The 17,316-nt window shown below is 39.8% G+C and overlaps 1 protein-coding gene across 2 annotated transcripts in view; it reads left to right on the top strand.

Annotated features, from left to right (window-relative positions):
* RNF213 (ring finger protein 213) overlaps positions 1-17,316 on the top strand; it is a 92,605-nt gene that overhangs the window by 26,986 nt on the left and 48,303 nt on the right. For both annotated transcript variants that reach the window (XM_088661463.1, XM_088661462.1), the window contains 11 exons: positions 565-760; positions 2,472-2,527; positions 3,020-3,173; positions 5,421-5,549; positions 7,162-7,260; positions 8,790-8,912; positions 9,565-9,748; positions 10,190-10,363; positions 14,014-14,172; positions 14,483-15,060; positions 16,768-16,930. In XM_088661463.1, coding sequence (XP_088517589.1) covers positions 565-760; positions 2,472-2,527; positions 3,020-3,173; positions 5,421-5,549; positions 7,162-7,260; positions 8,790-8,912; positions 9,565-9,748; positions 10,190-10,363; positions 14,014-14,172; positions 14,483-15,060; positions 16,768-16,930 — 2,015 coding nt within the window. The remainder of the gene's footprint in view (positions 1-564; positions 761-2,471; positions 2,528-3,019; positions 3,174-5,420; positions 5,550-7,161; positions 7,261-8,789; positions 8,913-9,564; positions 9,749-10,189; positions 10,364-14,013; positions 14,173-14,482; positions 15,061-16,767; positions 16,931-17,316) is intronic.

Here is a 17,316-nt window from a genome sequence, read left to right as displayed (position 1 = left end):
CTGTGGTCAAGCTATGTCCTGCTTCAAAGGATAAGGATGTCAGGAGCCAGTATCCACTTGCAGAATAGTCCAGAGAGTCAGATCACAGGAGAGAAACCAAGTCCAATCACAGGCCAAGGTCATATAGGGAAGTCAGGTTCTCAACAAGGAACCATAACTCGTCAAGGAGCTGGAGGAGAGAAGCTGCTCAAGCAACTTTCCTAAGGGATTGAAGGTTTTTATCCTGGTTTCAGCCGCCGCCTTTTTCATTTTGATTTTCCTGACCATGCAAAAACTTAAGAGTGTACTCTGTAGTACAGTGGTACCTTGGTTCTCGAACACAACCTGTTCTGGAAGTCTGTTTGACTTCCAAAACGTTCTAAAATGTGGCGTTCGGCTTCCGACAAATTCGCAAATCGGAACACTTCGGGTTTGCGGCGTTTGGGTTCTGATTTGTTCAGGAACTAAGCCGTTCGGGAACCAAGGTTTGACTGTATACTTTTGCTCAACATTTCTGCTTATTTGCCATTCTAATCTATATGTTGAATATATTTTCTTTTTCTTTCTTTTTTTTCTTTTTGTTAGATACTTGCTTACACTAATGAAAAAAAAGAAACATTTGATGAATGGAGGCAGAGCACTGTTCAGGTCATGGTTCACCTTGCTGCCTTTGAAGGACTTGGTTGAATTTATCTCCGAGTTTTCTGCTTATCCGTTAGATTGTCTTCTAGGAACCTTTCATCGACTGAAGAATTTGCAAAGCATTTACCGTAACCTTGAGGTTTGTTGTTTAATTCTGGTTCATTTATAAAAGACTGTTCACACCAGCACAAATTATAATATCTCAGCTCCTCAAAGTAACCCTTCAATCAATCAGATCTCATCATTTTAAAAATAAAGAACGCTAGGCTTTGTCCTGATAGTTTTATTGAGACACCATAGAATTGTTATGCTTGAAAGGGACTTTGAGGTCTCTTGATTAAAACAGCCTTAATTGAGACCGCACATTTTATGGGGAGTGAATCTTTGTTATAGTCCATAGTGTTCAGTAAAATATATAGAGATTTTATGGATTCCCTAATCAGAAATGTATAGGATTAGTAGTGACTGATCTAGAATTTAATCTAATCCCGGTTACTAGGTCAGGACTGTGTCATGGGTATGCCCTGTTCCAGCCTTTTCTTCTCTTTTATTAGAATTAATCATACCTAAGGCTGTTTGGTGCAGCAATCCTAAAATTCAACACTGATTTTTTTTTAAAAAAAGAAAGAACATCTAACACTGAATAGCTCAAACCATATAGATTCCAAACCTGACCATGGTTATTGTTAAGATAAGTGCACCTACAAAAAGTTCAAAACCAAATTATTGTTGTTATTATTGTTTGTTAAATTTGTATGCCGCCCTATACCCGCAGGTCTCAGGGAGGTTACAACATAAAATCACAATATAAAAACATGAATGGTCTTTTTAACAACTCCAAACCATATTGCCAAATTCATTTGGCAAATAAATAAATCTAATAGATTTTAATGCATCAATAAGTTCCGTAAATATTCTACAATACTACAGTAGCACTTGCTTTATTGTTACTGAGGCTGAAATCCTGTACCTCTGGGGTGATGAACCTTTTCAGCCTGAGGGCCTAATTCCCACATAGACAACCTTCCAAAAACCACAGGCCAGTGGTGGGCGGCACAAGGAAAAAGTTGGTGAAACAACATTATAACAAACTTCTGAACAGTAAGGTACATTGTAGCCATTCAAAGGCCAGTTTTCTGCACCCATCCACACATTGTCCATCCTCTAACTAGGCAAGCAAGAGGCTAAATTATCAGAGTTCAATAAAAGATTACAGCCAGGGGAAAGCATGTGTGGAGGGGAGAGAGCAAGGCGAGATGAGGGGCGTGGCTTGGGGAGAGTCCTAAGGGCCTGAGGTTCCATATCCCTACTATATGTATTTAACCAGAGAGAAAGTCTTATCTAAATCCATGGGACTTGGTTTTTAGTAATGTGTACATACATAGTTAATATGGCAATTTCTTTGAGACTAAAAGTATTTGCGGAACTAGTTCCCAAGTGGTTGAAGGGGAAATTCTTGAGGATGCTGAGTATTCTTTTGGATGGTAACAGCTTGGATGTTTGGAGTGAGACTGCTCCAGAGTTGGCCAGCTGGAGATAACTCCACAATTCATGGCTACCATTGCATAAATACCTTTTGGATCTCTGTGTCTGTTGTAGAACTGTTTACCATTAGTTCCACCTCTCATTAGCTGTCCTGCTTTCTGCCCCACCAGACCCAACGAGCAGTGGCCACCGTTGAACCAAAGCCTAACCTAAATACGTAAGAGCTTTGAAGCAGTAGAGAGTAGTGAGCAAAGAATGTAACCAGATAGATCAATTTCATTGTTGCATAATTTGAAGGTGTTTTGTACAACAGGATAGTAAGAGATGATTCTGGTACTCTGGCTTAATTTTTATTGCTTTCATAGGAAGTAGAAAAGCTTCTGGAGATGGTGATAAATATCCTCTCTAATACACAGAATGGGTAAGTAAAAGTTGTGCATACCTTCCTTAAACATGCTTCTCTGGAAAAAAGTCCTCAAAGCACAAAACAGAGTCTGAGAATATAGATTGCAGTACAATTATAGAAGGATTACAAAACATAACTGTTTCTAAATAATTGTTTTAATAGTTATGTCATTACAATTATTACCAAAATTATTACTGTACCTAGAACGTTATTGCCTCAGTTTTCATAGAGTGCTGTCTGTCTTCTAGAATCTAATTAGATGTGTTAATTCACTTACGTACAATACAAGGTTTCCTCAACTCTGTTTTACTAGTTCTTTAATTGTGAATGATATCAATTTGTCAGTAATCTAGTATCTTTTTACCTCACCACATATGCATATAATCTGCATGCAGAGCTGCACAATTTCAATAATTATTCACATTCCATAGAATCTCAGAGGTAAAGGCTACATTAGAGAAGCACTGCTTTCTGTACCCACAGTAATTAAAGTATTTCACAATTTAGCATGCTGCAGCAGGACTCTTGGAACTCGTATGTGACAGTCTGTGTAAAGCTTCATCAGATGATATGCAGCAAAGTTAAAATGGTAATGCAATACAAGATACCAGCTTCATCTGCTGGGATTTTGTCAAGGACTCTTGGACTTGCACCTTCGGAGGTGAGAATTTCTATATGATTTTACACATTTTTTTGAGTACATAGCTGCCAAGTTATCCCTTTTTTAAAGGGATTTTCCCTTATGCTGAATAGGCTTCCTCGCGAGAAAAGGGAAAACTTGGCAGCTATGTGAGTATCTGCATGTTTTCTGTGTTCTCTTGAACCAAGATACCAGGCCACCTGGAAGAGATTCTGTAAGGAAGCTCAGAAGGAAGGGGGAAATAGGCTCAGTTTGGCCCCCCCTATGTCTGATTGCCTTACTTTACTGTTGCTCAGTAGGTTCAGGAAAAAATGTAAAACCTTCACACAATGTATTATTTATAAATGTATACACCACATTTCTACAGAATTACACAAAGGTGGTGTGAGGGGGAAAGAGTACAGAGAGCCCCCCCCATCCTGTGACAGGTGGCTTAATCAAAATTGACACAATACAAGATATGCTACCTAAAACAAAGAGAAAATGCTAAAAACAAAACAAATTAAGGAACAAAACCAGCAGAAACTAGAAACAAACAAGCACCATTTTAAAAGCAGATCGCAGAGTAGAAGATTAGGAGTCACAACATTGCAATCTCTTCCCCTTCTATTATTATTTTTTGGCCAGCATTAACCAGGGTTCCTTCCTAACTGATATTGACCTGAAATTCCTTACAAGATATGATGGGCATGAGCTTAGGTGACTTAAAAAAAAGAAAGACTATAGATCTGTCAATGTCTGATACAAAGATCCCAAATGGAACCTCTCTATTCAGAGAGACACGATACCTCTGACTGCCAGATGCTGGGGATTGAAATGAGATGGCCATTACCTTCATGCCTTTTGAGTTCCAGAGGTGCATGGTTGGCTGGTATTGGAAACAGAATGCTGGACCAGATGGTTTCAGTGAAGATGCTAGGTGGACCTCACTTGGGATGGCCACCTCTTTTTCTTTTGTAAATAGTTACTAGTTTTCAAAATAGCCATATTCCAATTAATACTGTAAATCATGTACTGACAGACAGGGCAATAAAACGAAACTGCATTAAGTAAAATAACCACAGATATGTGATAGTGTGGAAACTTGTACCCATTTTCTTCCCCTCCCCTGTTTTTGTTTTCCTCTTTCCATTTTGCTTCTGTTTTTAATGAACTGCAAATGGACAAACTGGTTAGTGTTTACTACCGTTTATTGAAAAAGCAAACTTTAAGTACTAATCAATGATCCTGACTTGTTTCAATAAATGCTAATTGATGCTAACTATAGTTCATGCTTTAGTAATAACAAGCTGCAGTTAATTGGAAGTGGATACAGTGGAGGAGCACATAAGCCCAAGCTTGAGTATGTAATGTTAACATCTGCTTAAATTGCTTTGGCTAAAGAAGATTATTTTTACTCTGATATCTTACAACTTCTAAATGTATTTGTATTAATAGTTCTAGTTTAGAATAAGTAGTTTAGAATGGATCCTTGAAAAAAAATTTTTTAATTACTGGCAGGAAAAGGTGCTTAATTCTAACAAAAATCTGGAATGGATTTTTCTATATGTGAAAACCCAGTGCCCAATAATATGGGAGATGCATAAAGTAGAATGAAAGGTTGACATATTTCTTTCTTCAGTATCTCTCACTATTTAGGTTGTGTATTGCATTCTTTTTTGATTATATAGAATACTAGCTGGCCAGGCCACGCGTTGCTGTGGCTCATCCCTGTGATTCCCCCCACCCTGTCCCAATCCATGACCTCTCCTGTCCCCTCCTGCCCCCAACCCACACCCAGGCAAGTCCCCACCTCAATTCGGCCTAATTTGGCCTAGTAGCTGCAGTACCAGTGTTGCCTCCGATAGAGGGCGCTGTGTTGCAACCTCTTCTGCCTTCTATTTCCCAGCTTCCCCGGCCCTCTGAGTTCAGGGTTCCAAAAACATGTCACACCTGGTTTTCGTGGCACAGGTGTGACATGTGGCCAATCTATGTGCATGGAAGCACTTGCCTATACCCATGTGACGCTGTGGCCAAATTTTAACGTGATCGGGCAAGCGGTTTTGGAGAACATCGCTTCTTAACAAACATGGACCGTATTATCTCATACCAGAACGTGCCTACTGGGTTATACTTGAAGGGGGGAACAGTAAATGCTGGGGTGAGGGGAGAGAGAAAAGAATGGAATTGATAGGAGAACTGCGTGATAAAAACCAAAATGTAAAAATCTCAATAGTGGTAGGTTGCTCTTGTGTTCAGCAGTTTGTAACTTTCCCTTTTGCATAATAGGTTTCAGAAATATTCCAAAGGCTCTGTGCAGATACCAGGAACTGGTTTCATCAAGTTTTGACAAAACCTTTACTAGAAAGTTGTTCCTATTTATCTTCAGTTAGTTTCACATTTCCAGCAGAACTTGAGGTTTGTATTTTGCAACTACAGCTATCCAAATCTTTGTCAGTATGCAGTGTTTTTTTCCCTTTTAACTTAATGAGTTTTTTTTAGCAGCTGCCCTTACTTCCTTCACATACCTATGTGCTCCTTTGGACATGTTAAGAAATGTCAGAGAGTTTATTGTTTGGTAGCTTAAGATCTGTGGTTTCTGTCACACCATAGATATGAGGTTTACCCATCCAAAGTTAGCTCCAGAGAGCCCACCCTAGAGTCACTGTTGCTCAGATGCAAATCATTGAAGCCATGCAGAGAGAGAGAGAGATAGTGGTGTGCCACTCATTTCTAGACTGGGAATATATATCCAAGTTAGTGTGGTGGCTCCTCTACATAGAGCAGGGGACTGCCAATCTTCTCCTTAGTCCAGCACTTGAACCCAGCAGTTGCATTGGCTTCTAAGAGAGAGATTTTGTACTTCATAGTGACTGAGAACCCAGTGTTTTATTGGTGTGCAAAAATAACCAGTCATAGCCTCAAGCCTAATTATAAAAATGGTGGGAGGAAGTAGAAAGTTTGTGTGAGAGAGAGAAAGAGAGGGGGGGATCTTATATGCTCTCTTAGGGGTCACAGACTAGGAGTATATGCTCAGTAGGAGAAAGCATAGAGGAGTAGGCATGTTAGCCAAGGACTGTTGTACATGCCTAGTCCCAGCTTTTTAAGAAAGCCTAAGTAGGTCTCCCCCAGAGGCTCGCAAAACACTGTAGGGCAAAGGTGGGACAGTTGCTTGCCAGTTTATTTGACAGCAGCCTATTACAGTTCCATTTCTGCCAAGTAATCCCAGTTGCAAGTCGGTAAGCATCAAGGAGAGGTGTCCTCCTTTTGCATGTAGTATTGAAATGGGCCTCTACCAGGTAAGATGGCAGGTGAAATAAAGTGAGCCTGGCACCTACAGGTCTGCCACTGCCAGGGGCCCAGGGGATATGTTGGCAGCCCTAGTGGACCCTGTAGAGGCCTCATGAAATGCCCCCTCTCTTGTCAGATGCTGATGTTGCTGATGAGGATCTAGTTGCTTATTTTTTGCCACTTTTAAAAAGCTCCTGTGAGGCGTGCAACTTGTCTTCTAAAGATGCAGGCATTACCCCTGTCTTTTTCATCATTCCATTATTATTATTTTTATTAGGGCTTGCCCTTCAGAAGGTCGGCAGTTCGATTCCCCGCAATGGGGTGAGCTCCCGTTGCTCGGTCCCAGCTCCTGCCAACCTAGCAGTTCGAAAGCACGTCAAAGTGCAAGTAGATAAATAGGTACTGCTACAGCGGGAAGGTAAACAGCGTTTCCGTGCGCTGCTCTGGTTTGCCAGAAGCGGCTTAGTCATGCTGGCCACATGACCCGGAAGCTGTACACCGGCTCCCTCAGCCAATATTGCAGGATGAGCGCCGCAACCCCAGAGGCAGTCACGACTGGACCTAATGGTCAGGGGTCCCTTTACTGGGAAAGGGTAGGGTATTGTTGTCACATGTTGCTCTTTTCTTCTGCCAAGAAGAAAAGAGGGCCTTTGCCAGGGAGAACCAAGGGCTTATAAATACAACCCCCTTCTGCTCTTAATTTGGGTTAATTTAACTGAATAATAATTTTCTTTCTTAGGCTTGGGATCATTTTTTGAAAATAGACTTTGCTAATGCAAATTTCACAGAAGAGTGGAAGAAAACTTTAATCACAGATATGGAAGGCAGAATCAAAAAGGTACTGAGATGAATGGGTTATATTGACTCATATGAAATGAAATCTATCACATTCAATCTAAATCGGGGGCGGGGGATCTTTTTCCCATGGCTGCTTCTCAGCAATGAGCAGTGCCAAATATGTGTGGCCAGAGTTGAAAGTGGCCATGGCCAGCCCTACAATATTACACACCACCTTTTCCTGATGGACCCTAGAGTCAGTTAGCCTGTGTAGAATTACGGCATACCAGCCTAGACAGGAAACTTCTCAATTAAATTTGCATGTCCGTTCCCCCTCCTTCCAGGCAGTCTTGTTTCAGGAGATGTCTGCTGTCACTCATTGTCTAAATCTGCAGCTATTCTGAATTAGCTGATTCTTCTGTTTTTCCTCCATTCTTTACTCAGTTCTCTCCACTTTATTAAAAGAAGGGCTTTGTTCTTCCTCCTGATGGGAGCTAGGAAGTAAACATTTCCCCCTTACCTCATATTGAGGAAAGATCCCATTCCTTATCAGAGCTGGGAAGCTTGACCAGCAGGGACAAGCAGAGAGTAACCTAAGTTCCAGTTACATTCCCTTCCTGATCCCCATCTTTTTTTCTGGGTCAACACCTGGCCTTACAAAGGCAAATGGATAGGGAAAGGCAGTCTGATCAAGCCAACCAGGCCACAGACCTGACATAGATCTCATTAATGAAAGCAGTTAGGTGCTTGGAGAGTCCCAGTATGCAGAAATCTAAAATGAAGTATTGAATGGCCAGGTCCTCTTCCTCCTCTTTTTCAGAATCTCTCCCTCTACCCATACCAACATAACAGGATAAAGCTTCTCAAATGCAAGGTGGTTCTGATCCACTCCTTAGGAGCTTAGTGAAGAAGAGACCTCTCCCATTCCTCTCAGCACCCCAGTTCTGCATATCAGGAGACCCACCGTGGGTCATCAGAGAGAGATCTCCCTGCTCACAGAGACACTCTAGGCCCTTTACTCCCTTCCCCTATGAACCACTGATGCCAAACCCAATGTAGGGTAGCGGCAATGCAGTTCCTTATCAGATAATGACTCTCAGCCCAACCAAGAGCAGCTGCCATGGGAACAGAATTGTGTGCCCTTGATGTCTTTAGTCCCTTTCTCAGCTGAACTTACGTTCCACTCCTGGAGCAGCTGCCATCCACCAAGGTGGCACAAAAAACTGTTTTGTCGTTCCTCAAAAAGTCTCACCTTTTTGCAATGGACAGTGCCATTTAACAACAAAAATCATCCAGCTATGCTAATCCACAGTACAGTACAGATTGGAGGATCATCAGAAACTTTTTAAAGTTTGATGTTTTATTCTGTTTTTATATGTGTTGGAAGCTGCCCAGAATGACTGGGGCAACCCAGCCAGATGGGCAGGGTTTAAATAATAAAAGTATTATTAGTTACCATTACTAGATAAATATATTTGCTTTGTTTTATTGTCCTAAATTACTTTCCTTCCATGTTTTCCTTATCTGATAATCTTAAATAACTGGAACCAGGTAGAAAGTTTTGTTTTTGTTTTTGCTCTTCCCTGATAGGAATCTGCTGTTAAACAGATTAAAGCCTACTGCTGTTGCCATGAGAAAATGGAACAATTTGACCCTATGATTAGCAAAGCTTTTGAAAACTGCGCCATAGACGCTATAAAATCAGCATACCAGGTACTATATCTAAAATCTTCTGAATCCTACACTTATTTTCCAAGTACTGTTAGTTTGTTGAGATTATGCTACATGTGCCTGACTGTGGGAGCAAGCAATAATGGGTTTGTGATTCAATGCCGCAGGTAAATCCAGCTTGACTTCCTGGTTTGCCAATCAAGACAGGCTGACAAATCATGTATCTGGGAGCCATTTTTTGTAGATAATCCCTGCTCAGTGACAATCCTAGGATTACAAAGTCATTCATCAACTGTATTTTTGTCTGAATCCTACTTGTTTGAGGTGTTCATCAAATGTAAATCTATTGCCATATAATTTACATTTTGGGAAAGGACAGCAAATTATTTGGCAAATCTCACAATGAGCAGTTCTGTGAAAGCAAGTTCCTTTTGGAATCTGTTGGATTGGGCTCCATTATGAATACTAAACTTTTTAAAATGATGTAGCAATTTTGTAAAAATAAAATGACAGACTCATCGCTATCTAATGCTGCCAGGGCTGGCCTGCCTGTGAGGCAAGGCGAGGTGAGGCAGTTGCCTTAGCGTCAGGCTCTGGATACCATGTCTTCTCCAGGTATCCAGAGCATTTGCATTGCCTCCAGTGGCAAAACATCCAGGGCCTGAACCCTCCACATATTTTGTGTCTTATGTAGGAACAGACTAATCTCCTTGAAGTGATATCCCGTTACAATCTGAGCAAACTGGGTAAACTTGTATCTGCTGCCATCATAAAATCATGGCCAACTGATGTAGCAGGGAAGCCTATAAGAGACTTGGAAAGCGTGCTGAATCATCTGCTTGTTTGGCCAGACATCAAGCATCTTTTCATCTTCAATGGTAAGTGCAGCTACTTGTATCATTTAATGGGTAAAGTTCTGGGAGCAGGTGGGAAATATCTTATTATTGAATGAGCACAAAGGGTTATTTAATATCAAAACAGAGTTGAATAGGAGGAGAATTAGTATTGGACATTGTAGAAAGGTAAAGTCAGTTAAGGTTTAGTAACTGGTAGAGGATTTATGCTGAAACACAAATATTGTGTGTATTGGAAGAGTGTTATGTTGCAGGCTATTGTAGTTCTTTTATGTTTTATTTCTTCTGATGAATAATGGGTCACCGTTGTTGTAAGTAGGGCAGCAAACTTTCAAATTATGTGTGTAGAACAGAGAGAAGTAAGGAAACCTAATGGGGTCCAGCTGTCATGGGGATGAAGTTATTTTAGCACCTAAGGACAAAAGGTTGTTTGCTTGTTTTTAAAATACCTGACTGATCTAACAGGTGCGGTTGGAAACATTCTGGAGCAACTTACTGAAGAAGCCCAGGAGCTAATGGCCAGCGCTGACTCTGTATATACAAAGGTTTCTGAGGAACTCATGACAGGCCATATTCTAGTTAAACATTTAGAGCTGGTTTCAAAGCACAAGAAGCAGTTTCTGTCCATTTGGGAATTAAGTAAGTGTGTTTATCTGTATATATAAATGGAGAGATGGGTAAAATATAGGACTGAAGTCCAGTTATGAAATGCTAATAAATGTTACTCCATTAAAGCTTATCCATTTAATGTCAATTTGAATTTGCATATCGTTTTAAAACTGCATTTCTGAAGCAAACATAGTGGCTTTGTGTTTAGTTGACACATGTATTGTAGCGGTCATTGGCCAAATTCACATAGTAAGTCAAACCATTGCTCACCAGTTACAAGTAGGTAGCCGTGTTGGTCTGACATAGTCGAAACAAAATAAAAAAATTCCTTCCAGCAGCACCTTAAAGACCAACTAAGTTTTTATTTTGGTATGAGCTTTCGTGTGCATGCACACTTCTTCAGATACACTGAAGCTTACCAGGACCATGTGAATTTGTGAATTAGAGAGGAATTTGCAGCCTGGTCTATTTTACTCCCATTCCATGCTGAGCTGAGCTAAGGTTTGGTTTAGTGTATTGCCTGAGCCCAGCATTATGGTTAAGCTCCTCCTCATTACAGACTGTAGCCAGTGTTCGTTCCATTCTCCTGTAGCCCACACATTTGCAGAGTCCCAGTAAGTCATGGTTTCCCATGACATGCAAACTAGGTTCACATACAATTAGCATGCCTATTGTGTGTGAAAGATGGGAGAATATTTCTTCTAAGATAGTGATTGCTATCTGTAGTCTTTTATAAGGATGGGGTGGGATTCAGCTAACGGGCCGTACCAGTGGAACCCTTCTCAAGGATTTCCCATAGCACAGTGGACCTTTTTTCACATGTTCCTCCCCCTGTGTCTCCCTTGTCCACCCCCACCCCCCAAAAAAGGGGGAAATTGGCTCAGCGGGTTGGGAGAACCCTTGGAACAGCGTGCAGAGAAAGGAGAGGGCAGGTTGCTCCATCAGACAAGCAGAAATGCTTACACTGACAGAGCAATCTGCTTACTGCTATGTTGTGTTACTCCTGCTGCATTAAAGATATTCCTTCTTAAAAATGAGTGCACCTTTCGGTTGATCTTTGTTTTTATCCAATCGTGGGAAAGGAGACAAGGGAAGCACTTAAGCCTGAAACTTCACTTGGGCTCAGAGTGGCTTGTGTATGCAATGGTAAATCGCAGTTTAGTGTTTTTTTTTGCACCAGCTGTTGAGAAGCAGAGTTCTGGAATGCCCTTGTTTTTTCCGAATTTTTTTAATTAACTTCCTTTTCTATCATTACAAACATCTCATATCAATAACATACCTTTTACACATCTTCACCCCTTCCGTCCCAGACTTCCCTTTCTGGTTTGTTGCCCCCTTACTACATACAGCTGTTTCTTACAATCCACTGTATCATTCCTTCATTATTTTAAATGTTCTCTATCAATAAAGATGTGATTGTTTACCTTCCATCCTATCATCCTGACGAGTCGATGTTCTTTTTTTGTTTTGTTTCTGCAAATATATTATAAAAGGTTCCCACTCTTTTTCAAAGCCACTGTTGTCCTTTTCTCATAGTCTATCCATCAATTTTGCCAGTTCTGCATAGTTCATCAGTTTCTCTGTGCCATTGTTCTTTTGTTGGAATTTCTCCAGTCTTCCAGTTTTGTGCTATCAATATTCTCGCCTCCATAGTAGCATACATAAAAATGTCCTCTTCTCTTTCGGCAGATCTTGGCCTAAAATACCCAACAGGAAGGCTTCTGGTTGCTTAACAAATGTTACTTTTTTCAATTCATTATATATCATTTCTCAATATTTACGTTTTTGCAGTCCCACCACATATGATAAAAAGTACCTTCAGGCTCACACCTCCAACACTACTCCTGTTCATTTTTGTACATTTTTGCTAGTTTGACCAGTGATACATACCATCTATACATCATCTTCATGTAATTCTCTCTCAACAATACAGTCCGTAAATTTCAAATTTTCTTTCCACAATTTTGTCCAATCTTCGAATTGTATATTGTGACCTATATCTTGTGCCCATTTTTATCATTACCAACTTTACTTCTTCATCTTTGGTTTCCCACTGCAAAAGAATATTGTATGCCTTTTTTAAATAATTTAGAATTTTCTTCTATCACTTTCTTTTGGAATTTGGAAACCGAATATGAAAAGCCTCTCTTATTGTCGTCTTTAAAGATATCCTTTAATTGTCTATGGTGCAGCCAGCTTTGAAGATGTTCTTTTATTTCTTCATATTTTTTTTCGGTTTTAATTTTCCTTCCTGTTCTACCAATAGTTCTCTGTATGTTGGCCATTCTCCCTTTCTTTCCAGAGTTTTAAGTGATAATGCCTCAATAGGTGATAACCACCAAGGTGTCTTAGGTTCTAATAATTCTTTATATTTTTCCCACACTTTAAACAATGGTTTCCTTATTATATGGTTATGAAATCCTTTATGTATTTTCACCTTTCCATACCATAGATAAGCATGCCATCCAAACCTGTTGTCATGTCCTTCCAAATCTGTTATTTACTCTTTATCTAATGATCCAATCCCAGATCCATGTTTGGGATGCAGTTTCATAATACAATTTTAAATCTGGAAGTGAGAATCAGCCTCTTTCTTTCACATCTAAGTATCTTATTTATTATCCTTGGCCTTTTCCCATTCCAGATAAATCTTGAGATCTCTCTTTGCCATTCTTTGACGCATGCATTCCCTGTTATTACTGGAATTGTCTGAAAGAGGAATAACATCCTTGGGAGTACATTCATTTTTATTGCTGCGATTCTCCCCGATAACGAAAGGTTCATTCTATTCCATACTTCCAAGTTTCTTTTAACTTCATGCCAATTTTTTCATAGCTGTCTTTATAAATATTTATATTTTTTACTGTTATCCATACACCCAAATATTTTACCTTTTTATGTACTTCTATCCCTATCATTCCTGTTATTTCTTTCTTTTCAGATTCTTTAAGATTTTTTAATAACAACTTGGTCTTACTTTTGTTTAATTTAAATCCTGCCACTTGTCCAAACTCTTGTATTATTTTCATTACTCTTGGGAGAGAATTTTTCGGATCTTCCACAGTGATTACCAAATCATCTGCAAAGGCTTTCAACTTATGCTCACTTTTCTTTACTTTTATTCCTAATATTTCTTTATCTTTTCTTACTCTTCTTGCCAATACTTCCAGCACCAGAATGAACAACAGTGGTGACAACGGACATCCTTGTCTTGTTCCCTTTTGTATATTACATTTGTTTGTCATCACCCGATTTACAATTATTATTGCATTCTGTTCTGTGTAGACAGCCTGTATCCCCCTATTAAAATTTAGTCCAAATCCCATTTCTTCCATCACTTCCTTCATGAAGTCCCAAGAAACATTGTTGAATGCTTTCTCTGTATCTATAAACATCAGCGCTGCTTTCTTCTCATTTCTCACTTCCAGGTATTCTATAATATTTAATACATTTCTAATATTTAATTTGTCTGCCTGGAAGGAATCCAGATTGATCATAATGAATAAAGTCTTTTTTAAAAAAAAATCAATATATTTGCCAAAACAAATGCAAACATTTTGTAATCATTATTTAAGAGCTTATTGGGGAGATGGTGAGTCCAAGTTGGAGATCTAATTTTGTAAAAGGAAAGAAAATAGGGATTTTGTGCAGGTGATTGTAATTGGCAATTTTCATTTCAGGGTGCAAGCATCTTTCACTGTTGGATGAAAAAGAGCACAGATCAAAACTAGAAGGAATACTTGACTTGAGGCTGCAAGAAGTACTGTGTGTCAAGAGGGAGAAAAACTGTTTGGAATCCCTCTTGAACATGTGCAGGAAAGTGCAAGAGCATATAAAAGGTATTTTTTTAAAAAAGGGGGGGTAATTTAAAAACTGTGACTCTGTTAGTTTTCCTTTGTAAAGATTGTTAAAGATTAGGAGTGGAAATAAACCGGGGAATGAGAATGTCCCTGAACTCTCCAACATCAGAAAAGCAGATTGATCCAAGTAGAAAAATGGGGTAGAAATTGCAAATTAATGTTCATTTTTTAAACAAACATCACAGTTTGGTGTTTGATGTTGCAATGTGAACCGTTGTATAGCAAAGATAAGACCCACTGGAGGTTTTTTGTGTGTGTGTCCAAGTTCTGATTTTCTCTTTACTTTCAGTGGATATTGCTGAAATAGAGCAGAAGCACAGTGAAAACCTGGCCTCAAAAGCATTGGAAGATGTTGTTAATGTGAGAGACATTTCCCAGAGTGCTGATAAAATTGAGACTTATTACCACCTGAGTCCAGCCCTGAAGAAGATAGCGGAACAAGTGAATAAATTTAAAGAGAGTGACGTCTTCCAGTACTGCTGGGAGTGGGCAGCCAAAAAACTTGTCGTTGATGAAGATATTGCTGCTCTGGATCTTGATGAAGTGCCTCCCTCCCTTTTTGACCCTTGTTACAGGGAATTCTTGAGGCTATATAACAGTCTGAAATCTGGAGAGCTCTTGTTTTCTGAAGTAGACATGCTCTTCAGAGATTTTACTAACCGTTACGAGGATCTGAAAAAGGATTTTCAGGTTATGAGCAATCTACAGCGTCAAGATGGTACAGAATGGATAGATGAGCGGATTCAACAAATCCAGCAATATCATGAACTGCATTTGGCCATGGACTCTGCTAAAGTTATTGACAAGGTCAGGGAAGGTTTGAATCTCTCTGGTGACTTCAGAGTTCTGCAACAGTTACTTAACTTTGTAAGTATATTTCTTTGAAACCACAGTTCGAGAGCTTATCCAGTAAACTTACGTAGCTTCATTCTGTTCAAAAGCTGATAGAGTCCACTTTTCATTGGGGTCTATACGTTATCACAGGGACACAAAATGTGGATTACATATAGAGTTGTTTAGTACTTTGGATTTTTGGATCTCTTTAATTTCTTTAGCATGGTTTTTCTGCACTGAAAATGAGGTGTTTTTTTTTGTAATTACAACCCATTTGTTAATTGCTTTCCCCAAGGATGTCCAGCCATTAGGTTCCCCCCACCCCGCCCAATTCCCAGCTACTTAATACTGTCAGGCATTTGGTTTATAGAATTTTATAATCATATTGAAAGAGGCAACTGTATGGGTTGGATTCAGCATAGCTGCTTGCAAGACAGAACAATCCTCTCTCCTCCTACAGTGTACTGTGTAAAATGTAGGTGCACATAGGAAGAGGAGTGGGGAAAGTCCTTTTGCATTGGTGGAACTTTTTCTGGCTTCCCCTAGCACACCAACTTAGTTGAATCTAACCCTATATTTCTATTCCGTACTGCAGAACCATCTAAACACAGTATGCAATTTAGAGGGTATGCACACCACTGTAAGACACAGATAACTTATGGCTCCATTTCCCATGTGGATATTGTGTAACTGGAGAAAGCAAAACAATAACAACAAACTTTTAAGGACATTTTGACTGGCAGAAAAATAATCTCTATGCTACTCAATATAGTTTTGGGAGTCCTGATGAGTATTCATCCATGTGGTATCTACTAAGTAGTGGATCAAGATGTGTAGCAACCATCTGCAAAGGGCTGATACAACTAGCTACTTACCTCATGGTAACAGTTTGCAAATTTAACCGCATGTGCTGTTCATTTGCCATATCTAGTCAAGTTTAGCTCACTTGCATCCCCACAAAGAGTCAGAAGTGGTAAAGATTTGGTGATAGCCATTGTGGGCAGCTTGGGAGGAAGGGGTTGGATATAAATCTAACAGAATAAAAGATGTGCCTAGGTGCTACAGACTTTCATCTTACCTACATGGCTTTTACAAACACTGCATTAGAGTTACAGGAGGCTACCATGCCATAAGGCCACTTACCATCTACTCTTGCCATCTCCAAAATGTTTCATCATGGGACCATAGTTCCCCCCCTTTGTAAAGATAAGGGGATTCCAGTTCCTGGGAGATTTTCCTTTCACTTTGTATAGAATCCATAGTAGTTGCAGCAAGCAACAATTTTTTCTCTATAAAGCAGCCTAACTCATTCTTTTCCGAAAGAGAAATATATATATTAATAAATGTTCCCCTGCTGCAAGGATGCTATGGTAATATCTGGTTTGATTTCTGATGTAGATATTGTGCTTTTGCTGGTTTGGACATCTAAACACTGCTTCTGTCTGATTTTATTCATTTCCCTTTTTGCCTCCACAAACAAACAAAAGCGTTAGGTGTGGTCAGTGGGGCAGCAGCGGTAGGGTGATCCTGATCCCTTGCCATTGGAACACTGAGTGCAGCTGCAGGTTCCTGAGAGGGGTGAGGTGTGGGGAGCCATTCCAGTGTACCTAGAAGGAATCGTATCTGAAACAATCCATGATGCCTCCACTTGAAACCCAGCACCATGGGGCTGAAAAATGGGAGATGGAAAGGTTTTACACATCCTTAATGTGCAGTACAATCCTATTATTCCCTTTTCAGGTACAGAAATTCCAGTTTCAGCAAGAGAAGCTCTCCTCCATGAGTACTGAATTGGTGCGTGTAAAAAAATGCCTGCAAGACATAACTGAACCACGTCGTAGGTGCCTCGAGGAGCTTGCACTCAGGAGGGATTTTGTCAGCTGGGTCAAAGAGTCTCTGGAAGGTAAAACAGATGTGCATCTGGCATTCTTGTTTTTTGGTTTTAAAAGGCTAAAAAGTTACTGGGACATATGATGTACACTTGAAATGTCCTGTTATATTATGTATAGATGTATTGTACCAGGCATGTCCAACAGATAGATTGTGATCTACCGGTAGATCACTGGATGTCTGCAGTAGATCACTGGTAGATCATTGACTCCCCCAAAGAAGCTGAACAACTGTGGCTCCCCTAAAAAAGCTCAACATTTTACCTCTTTCCTGGAAAATGGGCCTTCCTCCTTCCTAAAAAAAGCTCAAAAAGGGGGGTAGATCACTGTCAGTTTTTAACTCTGTGAGTAGATTGCAGTCTCTTGGGAGTTGGCCATCCCTATATTATACAATGTCTTT

Source organism: Zootoca vivipara, chromosome 2 (genome assembly GCF_965207765.1).
Source record: "Zootoca vivipara chromosome 2, rZooViv2.hap1.1, whole genome shotgun sequence".
NCBI lineage: Eukaryota > Metazoa > Chordata > Lepidosauria > Squamata > Lacertidae > Zootoca > Zootoca vivipara.
The sequence above is the reverse complement of the archived record's forward strand: the minus strand, read 5'-3'. Positions and strand labels throughout refer to the sequence as shown.